Here is a 14623-nt window from a genome sequence, read left to right on the forward strand (position 1 = left end):
GGAGGGGAGTTGTCGAAAGTTTGTCACTTTGCAGAGAGGGAGTGGACAGTTTATAAATTTTGAATCCCTCTGTTAACTTCACACTAGAATCTAGGGGTTTTGTGTTTTGGAAAAATTGATATTGAGTGTGAGCTTGTGGTTTTGGAGAAAGGTCAGCCTCTCAGAGGAATACTTTACGTAAAATAGTTTCGCATATGTGCGATTCTTCGGCACTGTCAAATACCTCAAGCCATCTAATAAAAAGGATGGGACTGTGGTAAGATACTGAATCATTACTGACAAGAAACGCGGTCTACCGTGGATGTGCTCAGAACTCTGTTCCTACCTCGATTCTAGAGCATTACATGCGGTGGTTTTCTTTTTTTTTCTTTGTGAACTTACAAAGAATGAATGCTTTGTGATCTCTGTGTACTTTATTCTCATGGGTCTGCTCTCCCAGTGTTGGGCAGTGGGGTTTACTTACAGGTCTGGAGGATGCACGATGGGCAGGAGAAAATCAGAAATGAGGGGCTTTTCTTAAATTAACTTGGCCCTTTATTTTTAACGTGAGCTTTTTAACTTTATGGATTCAGTTCTACTCAGCTGACATCAGAAATATTAGTCTGTGGTCTCCAGCCAGCCATGCATTAACGATATGACCTCAAGATGTCATAACTCCTTTGTGCTTCAACTTTTCCAGCTGCAAAATGATGATAGTATCTTTTCCTACATTTTCCTGGGCTGACTTGAAAAGGTAGGAAAGAATGTGTAGGAAACTTGTCCTGAGCACCTTCAAAACAAGCTGATTTGAAATGTCAGTAATTGTACCTCTTGCTCAGGACTGCCCACCCCTCGCCATGCAGCTGCGCCCCCACCCTCCCCGTGGGGCTGTGCCGGCCACGTGTGCACTGTGAAGGCCAGCATGGCATCCCTGTCCTGCATTCCCAGCATATTTACTTTCTGAGTGATCCCACCAGTTCCCCTGAATGGAAGAATTGAGCTTTCACAGAGGACTTTCCAGCTTTCTGCCCACACAGATCCAGAAGTTAGCCATTTACAATACAGGAAAAGGGGAGGCACTCTATCTGCAGTGTCTGCCTTAGAACAGACACAGTGCCTACCAGAGAGCCACCTTGAGCCCTGCTGCCTGGGTGAAAAAGTATCAAAGTGTTTCCTTCCGCTACTCTAGAGTTACTCAGTATTACAGCTAAAAAGGACCTCACCAGTCCCTGTCCAAGTGTCTCCATTTATATATAAGGACACAGGCCCAGAGCTGGGAAGCCCTTGTCCAGGATCCCACAGCAAATTTCTGACAAAGCCTGAGCTGAGCCTGCATCCAGTCTGCTGACCCACAGGCCATATTTTTCTTCCACTCCCCTCTGCTCCCGTGAGGCCGAAACCAGGGCAGCTGACAGCAGGAGGATCGGGATGAGAAGGAAGAGACGGTGACAGGCAAGTGAGGGCCAAGGAAAGAGGCTTGAGAAGCTTGGCCAGGACTCTTCCCCGCCCCTTCCACTCTGTCCACTCTTAGGATATCCCTTGGTTTCCAAAGCACGTGGAGGATTTGGGGTATTGCCCACAGGTGCTTGCCCTGTGCTGGGCCTGAAGCCATATGGGCACCGGCCTGGATGCTGAGCCCCCAGGCCACTGGTACTTCTGTCCCAGTAGGGAGTGAGCAGCAGCCGGGCAGGGAGCTTGGACAGTGGGCAGTGACCCTGGAGGAGTCATGAGATTCCCCGGGGAGGAGAAGCCCGGGATGTTTGGCCAAGGAGCAGCCTGGAGAAGGGGCAGGCGAGGCTGACGGGCTTGGGTCAAGCTAACCTAGGCTTAAGGCCCAGCCCTGAGTGATGCTGAGTAAGTTACTTACCTTCTCTGATGTTAACAGGAATTTCTTCCTCAAGGGGTTCCTGTGAGGAACAAATGAGACGATGTTTGTAAACATCTAAGTGTTCAGCAAATGTCAGCTCAAATCAAAATTAACAGTTAAGGATCTGGTGGCTGGTGGCAGCAGGTACCAAGGCACCTTCCTACACCTGCCCAAGGGTCCGGCATCCCGTCCCCATGGCCCCAGTGGAGGTGCTGTCAATGCCCTGCAAGTTCCCGCTGTACAGACCATGTCGGTAACCTTGAGAGGCCAAGGAACTCTTCAGAGCTCAGAGATATGTAGTTCCTGATCCCACCTTTGATCCCTTTCTTCCAGATTCATGTGCTCCCAGCTGCCCAATCAGGTCCTAAAGAGCATCAGCATCATCGACAGTCCCGGCATCCTTTCTGGGGAGAAGCAGCGCATCAGCCGAGGTAAGTGCCCACCCCTGTCCCAACCCTCCTCTGCTGCTGCTGAGGCTCACTATCATGCCAGGGGAGGGTTTCTGTTTCTGTCGGATTCTGTCCACCCCACCCCACCCCCCCAACCGGGATGCCTCCAGCAGCCCTGGGAAGCCCAGGTGTCCAGAGCTGTAGGGCTCCGAGAAGCCACCAGGATGCATGGCATCAAAGGTTCTCATTTCAACTGAAAAACTTTCTGGTAATCTCTTCATTCCTTTAAACACTGCCATTTGCCACTAGTGCCTACCTCGTGTAAATCTTCTCAGAGGGGACGTGCATATCACTACTAACCATTCCCTTAGACATGGGAATAAAGGAGGTAGGTAGTCACGGCCAGGGAGAGAAGCCCTTCCCCTGCTCGTCCTCCCTTCCCTGTTGGCACATGGCCCGTGGCCTCTGTGGCACCCCTGTGATGAGTCAGCCCTTATTGGTATCTGTGGAGCCAGACACTGTGCTGCGTGCTGGGGATGCAGCAAAAACAGGTACGGTTAGTTTCTGCCCTCAAGGAGCTAATGTTCTAATGAGGAAGACAGATGTAAATCGAGGTCATAGGGAAACAGAAAATGAGACCTGAGGGGTGCCAGGGTGGCTCAGTCAGTTAAGTATCTGACTTCGGCTCAGGTCGTGATCTGTCAGTTCGTGAGTTCGAGCCCCGCACCGGGCTCACTGCTGTTAGTGTAGATCCCGCTTCAGATCCTTTGTCCCCCCCTCTCTTTGCTCCTCCTCTGCTTGTGCTCTCTCTCTCTATCTCAAAATAAATAAATAAACTTAAAAAAGAAAAGAAAAGAAAGAGAGAGAGAGAGAGAGAACTGGGATAAGTGCTCTGAGATGAGGGCCTTGTGTCGAGGGTGGAAGGGGACCTGGCCTGGCCTTGGGGTGTTGGGAAAGATGCCCCATGGAAGCGACATTTGAGCCAAGACCTGGAGGGTAAGTAGGAACTACCTAAGGGAGGCCTGCAGTGGGGAAGGAGAGACTAGAAGGTGTTCAGAGATGAAGAGAGAGTAGAAAATGCTTGTGAAGGATGGTGAATTTGGGCTTCTTCAGCCACCTGAAAACAAGGCTGAGCCCTAACCTTGTCTAGCCCTGTGCACTGTGGTTAAACAGATGGGCCTGCTCTCTCCCCCGCCCTCCTGGAGAAGGGGCCATCAGGGGCGACCCCGAGGACATAGCTTGCTCACAGTGAGGAGATGCCTGGCCAGGCGGGTGCTAGGTTGGATTCCCGCAGTCACAGAGGCAGGTCAGGTGCCCCTGGCCCTTGAAACAAAGTCTAGTCCTTCAAGGCTTTGCTAGGAGGGAAAAGACAGAGCAGATGAATTGCTGCTTCCACTTGTCCCTGATAAGTCTTCACAACTCCTTGAATAGCAAGTCAGTAAAACTGTGTTTAGAAGTGCCAGGGTTGAGCGGTGACCTGTCTGGGGTCATGGCCCTGGGTTCTGGCCAGGCAGTGGACTCCCCCCGCCCTCATGAAGCAGAAGTACAGCTACGTAGGCTGCGGGGACACTCCCAGGAGCTAGAAAGCAAGGTCCCAAGATGGGTAAAGAAAGGCTCCCAACGTCAGCAAGCCCTCCTTTCTCATGGCATTTTAGGAATGCTGACTTTGCAGCCTCCACGGACTCTCAGAGAGCTCGGGACCGCTTTGCTAGGCCTTCACCCATTCCGTCAGGGACTCCGTGGGCAATTAGGCCTCCCTGAGGCCTCCAAGTACCTTGCTTATAGAAAAACCCAGCATAATACTATTCTTTTCTCATAAATGTCTGTTAGTTATATTTTCTGTCATAAAGGTAATGTTTGTTATAAAGGATTCAAGCAATGAATAGGGACATACAAAATCTGTCACAATTGACCATTGTTACTGGTGTTCTCCAGCTCCTTAGAGACTTTTTCCTGTGCATATACGAACATATTATTTTTAACAGAAATGCGATTTCCAAGCACATTTTCTACCACTTGATTTTTTGCTGTAATGGTCTTTCACAAACATCATTCCATGCCAGTATGTCCAAATTACTTTATTCCTCTTAACAGCTGTTTCGTTTCCATCAAAGGGACATAACATGGTGTATTTAACCAATTTGTGGATCTTGTGATGGCTAATAATCTTTCACTGTTATAAATAGTGCCACAGATAGACATCATTTTTGTACCTTTGTGCCTCAATGCCAATAGATTTTTTTTTTAAGAGCCAGTTTAGGACCACTCCTTTGGCACCATAAAAGTTGCTCTGCAGATAAAATGTTTTGTTTTAAAACGAAAATAAAGCAAACCCGTGTCCCGCAGCTTTTCTGAGCCATCCATGTTTTACTGCATCTACCACTTGGCCAATTCTCATCACCCACATTCTTCAGGGTTTCTTCTTTGCTGAGCAATTACAAGTGTCTTTCAGACTACAGATTCTTTATAGTAGTGTAGCGTGGGGTGATGCTTTCAGGATGCTTTGAAGACCAGTTCTTTTTAACACTTTATAGGAATCTGATTCATATCCTGGCCCAGTACTTCCTCACATCCTGTGCACAGAAATAGCACATACGGTTCCAAGCGGGCAGTGTTCAGGCAGACTCTGCCACCCTGACAGATACAGCAGCTGGTGGGGAAGGACCGAGAGCTGCAAACAATGACAGCGTTCTGCACTGTGGCTGAAGTTCCCAAGCTTGAGTACCAGACTGTGTTTGGGACAGTTGGTGGCTGGAGTCAGTTTCAGCACATTAACTCCAAAGAGTCTATACTGCTTTAGAGCTGCTTTAGCTGACACTTTTGCAGACAGTGCTACATTCTGATTCAGACTCCTCCTGCTTCCATCCGTCCAGCTTCATAAATCACACCACCACCTTCACTGGTCGCTTATGTCAACACTGGATGAGGTGGCAGATACAAATTGTGACCCCGCAGGACATTTGGAACATCTGCTATTGACTTTATTAGCGGGGCTTTGACTTCCTTACGGGTGTTTTGTCTGTAAAAGAGGAAAGGTAGCAGCTGCTGTGCCTTCTCCTTGTCCCTTGGTGCAGTTGATGAATTAACCCTCAACAAGCAGGTCCCACTTTAGGGGCTCAGTCATCTTACCCTCTGACTCTTGATTTCGGGTCAGATCATGATCGAGCCCTGCATCAGGCTCTGTGCTAAGCATGGAGCCTGCTTGGGATTCTCTTTCTCTCCCTCCACTCCTCTCCCTCACTCACGCGCACTCTTTCTCTCTCTGAAATTAAAAAGAAAAAAAAAAAAGTCTCTTTAGGTGCGTATCCGTAATAGCAGTGCGAGAACAGCCACCGTGTGCTGAGCTGTATGTCTGCACCAGGCTAATCCTGGGGGATTTGCTGTCTACGTTAAACCTGCTCATACTCACACACTGACAGAAGCTCGGCCCTGGCCAAGTAAACCGCACGTGCCCTCACTCCCCTGGGAAAGCAGAGCCTTCCAACGATCACGAGAATTCTTTCCCCAGCTGCTAGGCAGATGGGTGACTGAGCTTGACATCTGGGGAGTGAACAGTAAACATTGTTGACAGGGTGCTACTTCTGGAGAATAGGCTCAGAGGATGGGTGCTTCAGGCAGTCGCCAAAAGCTGAAGATGTTGTGGGTCCACCCTCTAGCTGCAGGGCTCTGCAGCCCTGGCTGAGAGTGAGAGCACGCTGGGTAGGCGGTGCGGCTGCGGGGGAGGCGGTGAGGGGCCGATGATTGCTGAGCACCCCCAGGAAGACGTGCTGACTGTACCACACCCAGAGATCTCCCCATCAGCATAGGAAAAGGCCGATGGCAGATGGAGTGGTGAAGCATTGTGCTACCTTGCTGGGAGTCAAATGGGAAGGCGGGACTAGAACTGACAAGCTGGCCCCACATCATCATTGGCATCCTCCAGGAACCCCCACGGTGTTGCCCAGGCATCCAGAGCTCTAGGGGCTAGATGGTCAGTGAGGGTGCAGCTCTAGGAAGGAATCCTGATGTGTTAGTGGTGATAGCAAAAATGGGGACTCTCAACACAGGGTTCAGTAATATAATCTCACCTCACCCGCAGCTCCATTCTTCCTGGCTCATTCCTGTCTCCTGACATAACTCTGGTTCCCTTGTATCTGGTGCTGAGTAGAGGGAGAATTGTGATCAGAAGGAGGACATAGTGTTCATTCATGGCTCCTCTCTAAGCCAAAGTCGTAGGTGATGGGAAGAAACACTCGACATTTCTACATGACAGTTCATATTTTGTGGTCTCAGGTTTGAGGCAAAACATGGCAGATCCACTCTTATGTCAGAAGTAACTTTTACCAAACAACAAGTGTTGGCGAGGATGTGGGGAAAAAGGAACCATCGTGCACTATTGGTGGGAAGGCAAACTGGCATACCCACTGTGGAAAACAATTTGGAGATTCCTCAAAAAATTAAAAATAGAACTACCCTACAATCCAGTAATCACATTACTGGGTATTTACCCAAAAAACACAAAAACACTAATTCAAAGCGACACATGCATCCCTATGTTTATTGCAGCATTATCTACAATAGCTAGACTATGGAAGCGGCCCAAGTGTCCATCAATAGATGAATGGGTAAAGAAGATGTGGTGTGTGTATATATACCATGGAATATTATTCAGCCATAAAAAAGCATGCAATTTTGCCATTTACAACAACATGGATAGAGCTAGAGAGGATAATGCTAAATGAAATAAGTCAGAGAAAGACAAATACCATATCTTATATGTGGAATTTAAGAAACAAATGAGTAAAAGAAAAAAGAGAGAGAGAGAGAAACCAAAAAATAGATTCTTAATTATAGAGAACAAACCAATGATTCCCAAATGGGGGGATGGGTGAAATAGGCAATGAAGATTGAAAGAAAGAGAGAAAGGAAGAGGGAGGGAGGAAGGGAAGACGGACGGACGGACGGACGGAAGGAAGGAAGGAAGGAAGGAAAGAAGGGAGGAAGAGAGGAAGGAAGAAAAGGAAGGAAGGGAGGGAAAGAGAGAAAGAGAGGAAAGGAAGGAAGGAAGGAAGGAAGGAAGGAAGGAAGGAAGGAAGGAAGGAAGGAAGGAAGGAAGAGGTGACCTTTACCAACTAGAATGTGCCTCAGCCCATCCTTGTCCTCATCAGAATCTTAACACCGGCCCTAGAAATCAGATCACTGGACCCCTTGCCTCCCTCCTGGGTTTTCACAGTAAAACAAGAATGCACAGTCAACATTTGGGGGGAGTGTTACCTAAATCTGTTTGGAAGCTCTATAAATAAAACCCACCAGGATAATTGATTTTGAAACGATGTTTAGTATACTCCATATGGAAACCCATTATCCTTCAGATGTTCCTTGGTTTAATTATAGTTAGCAGAAAATCTTTAGGAACAAAGGATTGAGTTCCGTGACTAAACTGTAGCTTTCTTGGCTGACATAAAGAATATCCATCATGCATGGATAAAAATGTTCTGATATATTTATAATAATTTTATGCTAATCAAGTAATAGCTACCTAAAAGTCCTACAAGCTTTTCCTGATTCTTTTCTTGTAGCCAATAAAAGAATGTTTGGATTCTCAAGATTTTCTAAATTATTTGCTTGAAAGGTATGAGTAAAATGTGAGTCAGGTCACTTTTAGGAAACATCTTTTGCCCCTCATGACAACATCCAGGTTTTTGACTTTATGTGATGAGAAAAGAGAGCACACTTACCCACACATCCTTATTTTCATTCCTACTCTCTTATTATTCTGGCTCCTGGCCTGTTTACTTTCCAAAATACTGTTTATTCATGCTGAACCTAAACATCATCTAGGACTTATTTCTAGATGTGGCATGAACACAAGTGTGTTCCCAACTCCTGGTACAAACCTCTGGGTTCTGGTTCTCATCATAATGTCCCGGTCTGACAAGGAGAACACTGTGAAAGAAACCTAATGGAGCACCTGGTGTACTTGCCCATCTATTTAGCATGTAAGCATGTGGAGGCTCTGTTTTGGCAGTGAATAATTACTCCTGTGATTTCCTGAAAGCATGAGGTTTTGTGATGCCTTCAACAGACTTCACTTTGGTAAACAAAAGTAACACAATTGTCCTCTTTTAACAATTTACATGACTCTAGGGGTGCCTGGAGGACCCTAGGGTGGCTCAGTCGGTTAAGCGTTGACTCTTGGTTTCAGCTTAGGTCATAATCTCATGGTCCATGAGTTTGAGCCCCGAATCGGGTTCTGTGCTGACAGTGTGGAGCCTGATTGGGATTCTCTCTGTCCCTTTCTCTCTGCTCCTCCCCTGCTCTCTCTTTCTGCCTCTCTCTCTCTCTCAAAAATGAATGAATGAATGAATAAATAAATAAATAAATAATTTTTTTTTAAATCTAAATAACTCTTAAAGAAAAAACTCTCAGTCTTAATTTTCCAACAAATCTGTTCCTCCAGGAACAGCACCCTGTCAATTAAAAATCTGAGAGTATCTTCTTCTGATGTCTAAGTCCTTCACTGTATAAGCCTTTCTCATTATAAGTCAACAAATACAACTGAGTAGATAGGAAAAAATAAAAGGGCAGAAAGTGTCCTGCTAGTAAACAATAAATTATGGTAGTACATTCAACAGAAGGAATCGAACTGTGCTTCAAATAACAGAGCAATCACATTAGCTTCAAAAATCATTGACTGATGTTTTAGTATTTACATACAGACACCCTTAAGTCCTCTTGATTTTAGCAACATAAAGGAAGGCCCTCAAGATTAAAAAAGGCATCTGAAGACATATGACAGGATATGTGAATAAGCAGTTTCAAGGGTCTGACAACTCAGCAAAAGCTCCCAAAACATAATATCACAAAAGAACCGACAGACCCAGGGAAAGGGGATGTGCAAATCCAACCTGGAATTAATTAATAAAAGTGCAGGAAAATAGCAAAGGTACAAACAAACTGTAATCAAGAGCGTACAGACACTCCTATTTAACAGGCCTTTGGAAGTTGGAAGACAAAAAGCCAGATTTTGAAGGTGGCCCAAGAAAGGAGAGAGAATATTTAGGGCTGCCTGATAAAAATGACTTCCTCTCTCGGGCTTAGGGACCCACAGGGCCCAGGGGGACAACAGACACATACACAAGAGGAAGGAGTCTTTTCCCTAAAAGAATGAGATATAGCTCAGGAGCATCCCAGCTTTTTTGCAACACCAGAGACTGCGGTGACATGAGCTCACTGGACATGTGGCCCTCATAGGTGCTATTCCTGTCCCCAACTCCCCACCCCATGATTGATGTAGGGCTTCTTGATTTTTTGTTTTGTTTCTTGGGGTTTGGGTCTAACCACAGTTCATGCTCTCTTAGGTCCTCTCCTTGTCCACTGTGGCTCCTCCCAGCTTCAGGGCATTCCCAGGCTTCATCAGCATGTCCTTGGACCTTCACCCCTGGATCTAGAAGTTGGGCAGAGAGGGATCAAGAAAGAGCAAGCTTTGAGGCACACCAATAGAGACTGCCCAATAGATTGACAGCAGTTCATTAAGGAACAAGTTCCTCTGAGATGTATTAAGCTCTTATGTGCCGTGAACCAAGCTAGGAACTGAGAGCATAAAGGTGAACAAGGTACGCCCCTGCCTGGAGTGGCTGCTGCCTAGTGTGGTCAGCCAGCCAGTCACTGATGCACCGGATTGTCACCTCAATACACTTACTACCCATTCAACCAACGGCAGGACAAAAAATGGACATGGTCACTGCCCTTATGGAATTTAAATTCTGATGGGAGGGTCTGATAAGATCAGCAGGTGGGTGAATGAATAAATCATTGTAAATAGTCATAAGGTACAGGAAGGAAACAGATGAGACACCAAGTTCAACAATAGGGGCTGAGGTAGAGCTGCCCTACTCTCCAAGCTGACTGTGGCTGAAAGCTCAGAGGAAACCGGTCTTCCGAGTGGGGTGGGGCAAGGTTTTACAAGTTTGGACTGACCACATTGTTTATTCAGATATGTCCCACCTGATATATAAGGAATATGTAATATAATAGATATTCAGCTGTCAGATATTTACACATGGATTTCAGTTCCTGAATATTCATGTTTTGTTTTATTTTATTTTATTTTATTTTATTTTTTTCCCTGAGGTCTCTTCTGTTGCCTACATCAACCAGTCTGTAAACCCAGAATCAAACAAATCACTTTCCTGGGTCCAGTCAAGGGACTGAAGTCCTGAATGTAGTATAGCGGGAAGCATGGACAATCGAAATGGACTCCCTGGGTCTAGTTCGGCTCAGCCATGTACACCACTTGCATGGCCTCGGGGAAGTTGTGAGTCTCTCTGTAAAAGGAGGGTAACAGTACTTCATGCATCATGTTGTTGTAATTGAGTTAATACGTAGAAAGCAGAAAACGATGCCCCACCTAGCACACAGTAAGTGCTCAATACATGTTAGCTGTTATTACTTGCATCATATTATTGCATTATTGTTGTTGTTACTGTTGAAGGCCAAGGAGTTTTCAAAGGCTGAGTTTAATCACCCTTTATATTGGTTTATATTGGTTTCTCACCTCTTGAAGTCTTCTGTCTCATAGAGTAGGACACATTTTTGTCAAGTTATCTGAAATGTAGAGTTTGCTGTTTGGGGACTGAATATTCTATTTTTAGATAAGTGTTCCTACCTTTTTCCCCACATACCTTGGTTATTTTATTGATGGTTAACTTTTAAATTTTGAAACCATATGTCCCTCTAGCCATACAGAATAGATAGCACTCTAATTGATCATCCAGTTTAAAAAATATTAGATGAAAGAGAATTTTTTTATTTTTTTAAAGTCTATTTATTTATTTGGAGAGAGTGATAGAGAGCATGTGTGAGTGGGAAAAGGCAGAGAGAGAGAGAGAGAGAGAGAGAGAATCCCAAACAGGCTCCGTGCTGTCAGCATGGAGCCCAACATGGGGCTCAATCTCACCAACTGTGAGATCAGGAACTGAGTTGAAATCAAGAGTTTCATGTTTAACCGACTGAGCCACTCAAGCACGCCTGAGGAAAGAAAATTTTAAAATAACAGACGTTGTGTGTGTGTGTGTGTGTGTGTGTGTGAGATCTTTTTGATTTTTTTTTTTTATTTTAGAAGAAGTGATGGTATAAAAAGTGATGGGTAACGTTAGGGGCATGCTAGAGATACTCATTTAACACACATTTATACAGATTATATGCGAGGTGCTAAGCACTGTCCTGGATGCCAGGATTCAAAATGAGTTGGACACAGGCCTTGGCCCGGATGCTCATACTCATTTGTGGTGGATGGACCTGCAAAGAAACCACTCTGATCCTGTGTGTTACAGGAGTTCTGGTAAAGAAGTTCAATGAGTAGGGGACCCCACCACCCCCTCCCCTCAGTGGGTAGTGGACGGTAGGTAGTCAGTGAAGCTGCTAAGAGAAAGGATACTTCTTCTCCCTCTTCCTTTGTTTTTTTTTTCTTTTGCATTTTCTCTCTCTTTTTGAACAAGTAGTGGTTTTTTTTATATATTTAAATATTTTTAAATATTTCTTATATATGTTTTTTATATATTTTTATAGTTTTTTTATATATTTAAAAAGTTGTGCAACCATCCCCACAACCAATTTTAGAATGTTTCCATCACCTCAAAAAGAACTCATTGTACTCATTAGCAATCACTATCAATTCTCCCCCACCCCCTAGACCCTGGCAACCACTAATCTACTTCCTGTCTCTATGGATTTGCCTATTCTGGGCATGTCATATAAATGGAATCAAACAATATGTAGCCTTTGTATCTGGCTTTTTTCACTTAGCACAGTGTGTTCAGGGTTCATCCATGTTGTAATGGGTATCAGTATTTCATTCCTTTTTTATGGTCGAGTAGCATTTCCTTGTATGGCTCTGTGACATTTTATGAATTTATCAATTGATGGACATTTGGGTTGTTTCCACTTTTCTGGCCATTTTGAATAATGCAGCTATGATTATTCATGTACGAGTTCTTGTGAAAACATACATTTTCAATTCTCTCGGGTATATATCTAAGAGCAGAATTTTGGGGTCATATGGTAACTCAATGGTTTGAGGAATGGCTCAGTTTTCCAAAAAGGCTGCATCATTTTACATTCCCACCAGCACAATACAAGCATTCCAGTTTCTCTCCATCCTCATCAACACTGTTGTTTTGATTAGAAGCATCCCAGTAGGTATGAAGTGGTATTTCATTGTGGTTTCAATTTGCATTTCTCTGATGGCTAATGATGTTGAACATCTTCTCATGTGCTTTGTTAGCCATTTGTAGATCTTCTTTGAAGAAATGTATATGTAGATTCTTTGCTCATTTTTGATTGGATTGTTTGTCTTTTTATTGTTGAGTTTTAATATTCTTTATGTATCCTCTCTACTAGTCAGATATTGATTTGAGAATATTTCGTCTCATGTCCTGGGTTGTCTTTTCACTGTCTTTATGGTATCATCTGAAGCACAAAATTTTTTCATTTTAATGAAAGCTAATTTATCTGTTTTGATTTTTGTCACTTTGCCTAACCCAAGCTCATGAAAATTTAATCCTATATTTTTTTCTAAGAGATTCATAGTGCTAGCACTTACATTTAGGTCATTGGTCCATATTAAGTTAATTTTTATTTATGGTGTGAGGTTGGGGTCCACCTTGATTATTTTGCATGTGTGTATCCAGTTGTCCCAGCACCGTTTGTTAAAAAGACAATACTTTCCCCCATTGAATTGTCGTGGCACCCGCATTGAAAATCAGTTGGTTGTAAGGCACCTGGGTGGCTCAGTCAGTTAAGCATCTGACTCTTGATTTAGGCTCAGGTCATGATCTCATGAGATTGAGCCCCACGTCATGTTCTATACTGGGCATGGAACTTACTTAAGATTCTCTTTCTCTCTCTACTGCTCATGCTCACTCTCTCTCTCTCTCTTAAAAAAAAAAAAAGGACAAATCAGTTGGCTAGACCTATGGTTTATTTCTGCTCTCTCAATTCTATTTCATTGATCTATATGTATCTCACCTTATGAGACAGCACTTCTTGATCAGAGCTTCCAGGTAAGTCAGTGAGTTCATCAGCCAGCAAGTTCAGGGCCTTATGAGATAGGGTATGGACACAATGAGATGATGGAGTGAAGCTTTTACCACAGCACCTGTCTGGTTCATAGTCAAGAGAAAGGTAACCGTGACTGCCCTTCCTTACTATTGTTACCCTCTCCCACGCAGCAGAAAGGGTGTGTGCAAGAACAGGGGAAGATGTGTGAGCCAGGGTCCTTTGGTGGAACATGAGTTGTGCATGTGGCTGGAACATGGGCGTGTGGTGAGTGGGCACGTGTGACAGGAGACTGGGTTTTGTCCTGAAGGCTGCATGAAACACTGAGGAGTGTGAGGTAAAGGGGTGATATGTTAAAGAATTCCGTAGAAGAGAACCTATGTCCTCATGAAGCCATTTTTATATTTAGAGCTTGAGCTCAATGACTTGTTTCAGAGCTTTGTTTGAATTTGGCAGCAAAAAAAAGTGTCCATCCCCAGGGAATGGGGCTGACCACCGATGATTTGTTGGCAGATCCTGTTTTCTGGCCAGTGCTAAGGCCAGTTGGGGTGTGAGGTCTTGGACATCACTCGTTTCTTGGGCCTCCAACAGGAAATCCTGGTTCCTTTTTGTTTCGGGGAAGTTTGCTGACAAACGCATTCATGGCTCCTTTTCCGCCGCTGCCACAGGAAATTCCACACCACAAGTGTTGCTGCTTCTGTCCCTAATGGGAGCTCGTCATCACTGTGACTCAGAATGGCATTTACCAAGCCCTGGTAACTATTTTTAGTTTTTATGAATATTTTAAATGCACACTGGATCGTGAGGAACGACTGCTTCTACCAAAACTTTAAACCTACCTAGCCTTTGAAATGAAAAACAACTTTTTTTGGTGGAGAGAAGGTCACTTATCTTACTATCCTGTAGAGAGCAACTCATGATCATCAAACCTTTCATAGACATTGGGATACAGAGGTTAATCAGAGAAAAGGTTTGCTCCTTACTCTTTTAAGTAATAATAATAATAATAGCTAATACTTACACAGTGCATTGTAAATTGCTTTCCATATAATATTAACTCATTTGCTCCTCACGAAAGCTCTATGAGGTAGGAACTGTTATCATATTTCATAGGAGAGAAGACTGAAGCACAAAGAGGTAAACGGCTTTCCAGAAGGGTGGTAGCTTTTCTCAAAAGAAGCCTCATCCTCCCACCATCCCCACCACCGTGAACTGTACCTCCACGGATTCATGCCCTCATGTAGTCTCCTCCCCTTGAATCTAAGTAATGGCCTTTGGACTCACTCTTTGAGGGGAATTCAGCAAGTGATGCTTCATGACCCCACATCTAACTCAGAAGTCCTGAAAGTTC

General features: G+C 44.5%; 1 protein-coding gene across 1 annotated transcript in view; it reads left to right on the forward strand.

Moving 5' to 3' along the window:
• EHD4 (EH domain containing 4) overlaps positions 1–14623 on the forward strand; it is an 84570-nt gene that overhangs the window by 28641 nt on the left and 41306 nt on the right. The window contains exon 3 of the mRNA XM_015064896.3: positions 2180–2277. Coding sequence (XP_014920382.2) covers positions 2180–2277 — 98 coding nt within the window. The remainder of the gene's footprint in view (positions 1–2179; positions 2278–14623) is intronic.

The sequence above is a fragment of the Acinonyx jubatus genome, chromosome B3 (assembly GCF_027475565.1).
Source record: "Acinonyx jubatus isolate Ajub_Pintada_27869175 chromosome B3, VMU_Ajub_asm_v1.0, whole genome shotgun sequence".
Taxonomy (NCBI): Eukaryota; Metazoa; Chordata; class Mammalia; order Carnivora; family Felidae; genus Acinonyx; species Acinonyx jubatus.